This window comes from Euphorbia lathyris, chromosome 9, assembly GCF_963576675.1.
Source record: "Euphorbia lathyris chromosome 9, ddEupLath1.1, whole genome shotgun sequence".
In the NCBI taxonomy this organism is placed as follows: Eukaryota; Viridiplantae; Streptophyta; class Magnoliopsida; order Malpighiales; family Euphorbiaceae; genus Euphorbia; species Euphorbia lathyris.
In genome coordinates, this window is record NC_088918.1 from 14,534,695 (window position 1) to 14,540,776 (window position 6,082).

Consider the following 6,082-nt stretch of genomic DNA (forward strand, 5'->3'; position numbering starts at 1 on the left):
ATTTTTGCCTTATTTGCCTAAAATGATCAGAAAGCGAGCCTAAACAACGAAAAGTTAATAAAACATTTCCAATTTATATCTAACTCACACAAAAGCATATAAATGCGAGAATTGCTCGCTTATTCACGAAATAACGCTAAAAACCGTCCTAAAACCGTACCCAAAGATGATAGTGGAATCCGATTGTTGGGAAGTAGTCAATTTCATTTGCCCTCTTCATCATCCATCGTGCTCTCTCATCCGCAACATCCAAACCATATTGGATCTCTTCGATGATGCCAAAGTGGTGCATGTGTTCAGAGAAAGGAATCGGTGCGTGGATGCCCTTGCATCGCTTGCCTTCAATTTTGCCAACGGATTAATGATCCTCAACGAAACACCAATTGGTATCCAAGACATTCTCCATAAAAATTATTCGGGAACGTGCTTCCCTATGTGGATTGCTATCTAGTGTAGTCTCTTTATTCATTTAGACAAATCTGTGTTAGTTGGGATTTCATTTTTTAACTTATTTCCGTTTCTGCTATTCGACATCTTTTCTGCTTTCTGTTTTTATGCTTTCTTTGTATATAAAAAAAAGTTACTTTACTTAATAGTTACCGTAAAATCCACCATTTTATATTAAAATTTTAATGGGAGGGAATTCAAGGTTGGTCATCAGCCGAACTTAAGATTATTTTGAAAGTTATCCTTCATAAAGAAAAACCTTATTTAACTTTATAAATTCTCCAATTTTTTTTTTTTTTTTGAATAAAAGTATGGTGATACCCAATATTTTTTTTTTTTTGATAAAATGTCATATATCATTCCATTAACTTAATAATACAAATACAGCACGAAAAAAAGAGGAATAAAACCTCCATCCCATACAGGCAAAGACCCACAAAGGGAAGAGAAGACTACAACGAGCAATACATAGACTACAAAGAGCACTAAAAGACTACAAAGAGCACTAAAAACCAGAAAAAATACAAATACAGCAAACATAGAAGTCATATCCTTCTCAGATACCCAATATTATTAAAAGCAAAATAAAAATTCTCCACTTTCATGGAAACAAGGATTGATTCTTTTTTATCCAATAACTTAAATCTCTCACTTCATCCTTCATCTTCTATAATTAAATTTTTTACTCAACTCCATATCAATAATCTATTTCACGTTCAGAATATTAGGAGATTGGGATATAAATATTACATAGCTCTCGAAATATAGTAAAATATATCTATCGTTTTAGACTATATCACTATTAATATTATGATTTTAAACTTTGTCTCATGTCATGAAAAAATTTAAACTTTATATTATAATAAAATTGAAATGTAAATTGTAAAAAATTAATTTAATAGTGCATACAAACAAATTAATGGTTACTTTATTAAAAAAAAAAAAACCATAAAAACATCTAAAAAAATATAAATGAAATAATTACTTTGACAAGTTGAACTACATTATAAATATCTTTCACACATGAAATCATAGATTATTATCAAATGTTTATTTTAGGTCATCATTTCATTATTTTTTAAGGGTTAAGGTGTAAAAATACTTCTAACATTTTGGACCAGGAGTAATTTTATTCCTAACGTCTAAAATGATGCAATTTTATCCCTACCGTTTATAACCAAGAACAATTTTACTCCTAACGTTGATAATTTGGATCAATTTCGGACACTATTATAAAATACATATATTTTTCTTACCAAAAAAATAAAATAAAATACATATATTTTTGTTTCTTATTTTGCACCAATTGCATATCACTTCGTTCTAAAAAAATGATTTCATGTTTTTTATAATTTAATAATAAAATTTGAGATCAATATTTATAAATTCGATGATTTTTTTGATTTTTTTTTGTCTAATTTGTACAAAAGACAGTATATTTTTTTATTTTTTTATATCCCATCTCCATCATATATTTGTGATTTGTTACTGATAAAATGACGTATGTGTGAAGTGTCGATGACAAGATTCATGACCGAGAAAACAGTCTGATGAATTATTTCTCAAATTGACCCAAATTATCAACGTTATGAGTAAAATTTTTCTTGGCTTCCAATGTTAGGGATAAAATTGCACCATTTTAGACGTTATGGGTAAAATTCTTCCTGACCCAAAATGTTAGGGGTATTTTTACACCTTAACCCTTCTTTCAACTATTTTTTTATTTGAATTTAATATTAATATAATATAAAAATTTAAGAATTTTTATGTAATGAAATGAAGTTTAGTAGCCATAATTTTGGAAGCATTATAGTTTAGGGGGATGAATGTATTTTACCATCTTCAAATTAGCTCAGACTTTTTAAATTACAGTTATTTGCAACTCCCGCCAAACTACAGGGAAGAGCCATGAGCAGAAATTGCAGACAGATTGAGCGAAAAATCTTGCGCCTTCTTCACGGCCACGACACTCGAACCCAACTGCCCCAAATCCATGCCCATTTCCTTCGCCAAGGCCTTCATCAATTGAACCAAATCCTCGCTCATTTCGTTTCCATTTGTGGATCTCAACAAAAAATGGACTATGCGTACCGCGTCTTTTCTCAATGCCAAAACCCCAACATATACCTCTTTAATTCCATGATTAAAGGTTACTCTCTATGCGGACCTTTCGAGGAGTCTCTGAATTTCTTTTCCTCCATGAAAAAACGATGGATTTGGCCTGACGAGTACACTTTCGCACCTCTACTCAAGGCGTGTTCTAATCTCTGCGATCTTAAACTCGGCCGGTGTATTCATAAGAACATTATAATTGTTGGGTTTGGGCGTTTTAACTCAATTAGAATTGGGGTTATTGAATTGTATACGACTGGTGGAATAATGGAAGATGCTAACAAGGTGTTCGACGAAATGTCTGAGAGAGATGTTATTGTTTGGAATTTAATGATTAATGGGTATTGTAAAAGAGGAGATGTTGATATTGGTTTGAATTTGTTTAGGCAAATGGGGGAACGAAGTATTGTTTCCTGGAATACCATGATTTCTTGCTTGTCACAAAGTGGGAGAGACACTGAAGCTTTGGGGCTTTTTCTCGAATTGCAGGATCAAGGTTTCACGCCGGATGAAGCAACTCTTGTCACAATGCTGCCTCTATGTTCTCGTTTAGGCGACGTCGGTACGGGGAAATTGATTCAATCTTATGCTGAATCAAGTGGATTGTATCAAGATTTTGTATCTGTAGGCAATGCTTTACTTGATTTTTACAGTAAATGTGGGATATTAGATACTGCTAGAAGTGTATTTAACAAGATGCCTCGAAAAAACCTCGTTTCGTGGAATGCAATGATCTCAGCTATGGCTTTTAATGGAAAGGGTGAACTTGGGATAGATTTGTTTGAGAAAATGATCAATGAAGGCATAAGCCCTAATGATGCAACATTCACAGGGGTTTTATCATGTTGCAGTCACGCCGGGTTAGTCGAAAAAGCACGGAACTTGTTTGCTTCAATGGCTGTAGATCATAAAATTGAGCCTAAACTTGAGCACTATGGATGTATGGTTGATGTACTCGGACGTTGTGGATGTGTAAAGGAAGCGTATGATCTAATAAGGCGCATGCCTGGGGAGCCGAATGCTTCTTTATGGGGAGCTTTGCTTAGTGCTTGTCGCACTCATGGCGAAACGGAGCTTGCTGAGGTAGCAGTGAGTGAGCTTGTTAAGCTTGAACCTTTTAATTCTGGGACATATGTGTTGTTATCAAATGCATATGCAGAAGAAGGGAGATGGGATAAAGTTGAGGAAGTAAGGGAAATAATGAAAGAGAGGAGTGTCAAGAAAACACCAGGGCAGAGTGCAGTTGGATTTTATGCTGGATAAGAAAAGGCGGCTCGCTGCATTACGTGTCCCCGCTTAAGTGAGGGTCCAGGGAGGGGTCCACCACAAGGGTGTACTGGGGGCAAGCCTTCTCCTGCTAATTTTTTGGTAAGAGGCCGTTCCTAAGATTCGAACCCATGACCTCACAACGTTTACCGTTGCGTCAAGCTATGAAGCACGGAAACGTTCTTGAACTAACGTTTCAACAAGATGTGGGAAACGGAAACGTCCGGAAACGGAAACAATACGTTTCCACACGTTTCTGTAATTACTGGAAAATTGAAACGCGTTTCCAGAATTTATTGTTTAAACTCAAATCTTTTGTACCTGTTGCGATTCTGAATCTGATTCAATAATTCGATTATGAAGAGGAAAACTGAACCTGGTTTGGTTTGGGTTGTTTCCTGTGTCTACATGCAAACTTCTCCTTCTTTTGAGTATGTCAATTTCTTCTTCTTCGAGTATGATGTTTTTCTGCAAACTCTTTGAGAAATCAGAAGACCAAGACTCAAATAGAAATTTTACTTCTTGTTGGTTTTTTTTTTTTGTTTCCTGGAGAATATGTGGTGTGGTGTAGTGGGATGCTTCTGGAATGTTGCGTTGGCTCTTATGTTGCTGTTGGGCTCTTTATTCTTTTTGTATGACTCTATTTTTTTTCTATTCTTTTAATATAAAGATCATAATGTAAAACTTTTTTATACTTTATCCATAATTATTTTATATATTTATAATTTATTATTATTTTTATGTTTATTATATTTTTTAGTATTTATAAATATGCCCCTGTATTTTTAATATTTACACGTTTCCCCCGCGTTTCCGTTTCCTATGTTTTTTAGAAATTACGTTTCCCGTTTCCGTATCCGTTTCCGTTTCCGTTTCCGTTTCCGTGCATCATAGGCGTCAAGGCTCGCCCTCGATTTTATGGTGGATGTGATTGAATAATTGTTCTTCTTCCTTATTGAATCCTGCAATTTCAAGAGTGATGGATCTCATTTCTGCATATATGGATGGTAAGTGATTTCTGTAATCATGTATTCAATATAGAAAAAAGACATTTTGATGTCCATCTTTCCAATTTTTGTTGATTAATCCTCATCTTCTAGTTTGATAAATCGACCCCTAGTGATTAGGTATATAGACTTTTCGAATACCACGTAGATATTATCTGTTTGGACCAACATTTTGGCATCACAACTTTAAAAACGTGTTTATATGTATTAGAAACAATCTTTATTAATAAGGGTTTTGCTGGATAGGGCCACTCCTGGCTCAAATAATCTTACTCTGACGCCACCCACGATGGACCAAGTCGTTATAAATCCATTAGCTTTCGTTTGGTTCGTCCTCGAACCACACATCATATATGGAGAGTCGGTTTTGATACCAATTGTAACAATCTGGTCCAATAAAATGTAGATATTGTCCGTTTTGAACCAGATCCAACACCTTGGGGCTCACGCCTTTAAAACGGGATTGCATGTATTAGAAACATTCTTTACTAATTCAACCTATGTCACTCTCTCTCAATTTTCCATGTGAGATTCAGTTCATTCCTTCCATCGTTTTCATCTCTAGGACCGCTCCTTGATTAGGCTTTTCTACCCCGACGTCACCCACTTCGATCCAGGTCGTTACATCAGGAGAGCCAACTTTGAACATAAAATTTCGTTAACAGCGTGTTATTCATTTATTTAATTTTGGATTATGCATTTTAACAATTCAAAAACAACTTTTTATATGTCTAACCCGACTATACTCTAAAAAATATATTTTCCAGGCGTAGATTTTCAATTGAATTAGATATTTACCTCTAACTAATTTAACAAGCTAGGCTCAACATCTACGATTATAATTGATCGAGAGCTCAGAATGTCAAATTGAAAGATCAATGATTCAATCAACAAATATTTAAAAGACCATAAGCTTATTAATGTTTTTTCTTATGTTAATAAAAAAAATCACATCCTAATCATCAGAAAAGAGCTTGAAATTACATATCTTAATTATGTTAATGAAAAAAAAAAAACTCATCTTTGGTTAATGATGTTTGAAATTGCACGATCTAATAAATGTTTGACTAAAACTGTAAGGTCTATTTAATCCAGTTCACCATATTCTCGGATTAGAAGGTGGCTAAGTGGAAGGCCCTAAGCAGACGCCTAGGCCGGTTTCCCCCCTAGAGCCTCTCATGTGGTGTTTAGATAGCACGTCCATCTATCATAGTCAAGTCCTAGACAAATAACAAGCTTCCAAATTCAAT

The 6,082-nt window shown here is 34.4% G+C and overlaps 1 protein-coding gene across 1 annotated transcript; it reads left to right on the forward strand.

Annotated features, from left to right (window-relative positions):
* Positions 1–2,329: 2,329 nt before the first annotated feature.
* LOC136206372 (pentatricopeptide repeat-containing protein At1g09190) lies at positions 2,330–4,437 on the forward strand. Its single transcript, XM_065997397.1, has one exon. The coding sequence runs from the start codon at positions 2,356–2,358 to the stop codon at positions 3,820–3,822; it is 1,467 nt and encodes a 488-aa protein (XP_065853469.1). The 5' UTR covers positions 2,330–2,355; the 3' UTR covers positions 3,823–4,437.
* The last annotated feature ends 1,645 nt before the right edge of the window (positions 4,438–6,082 follow it).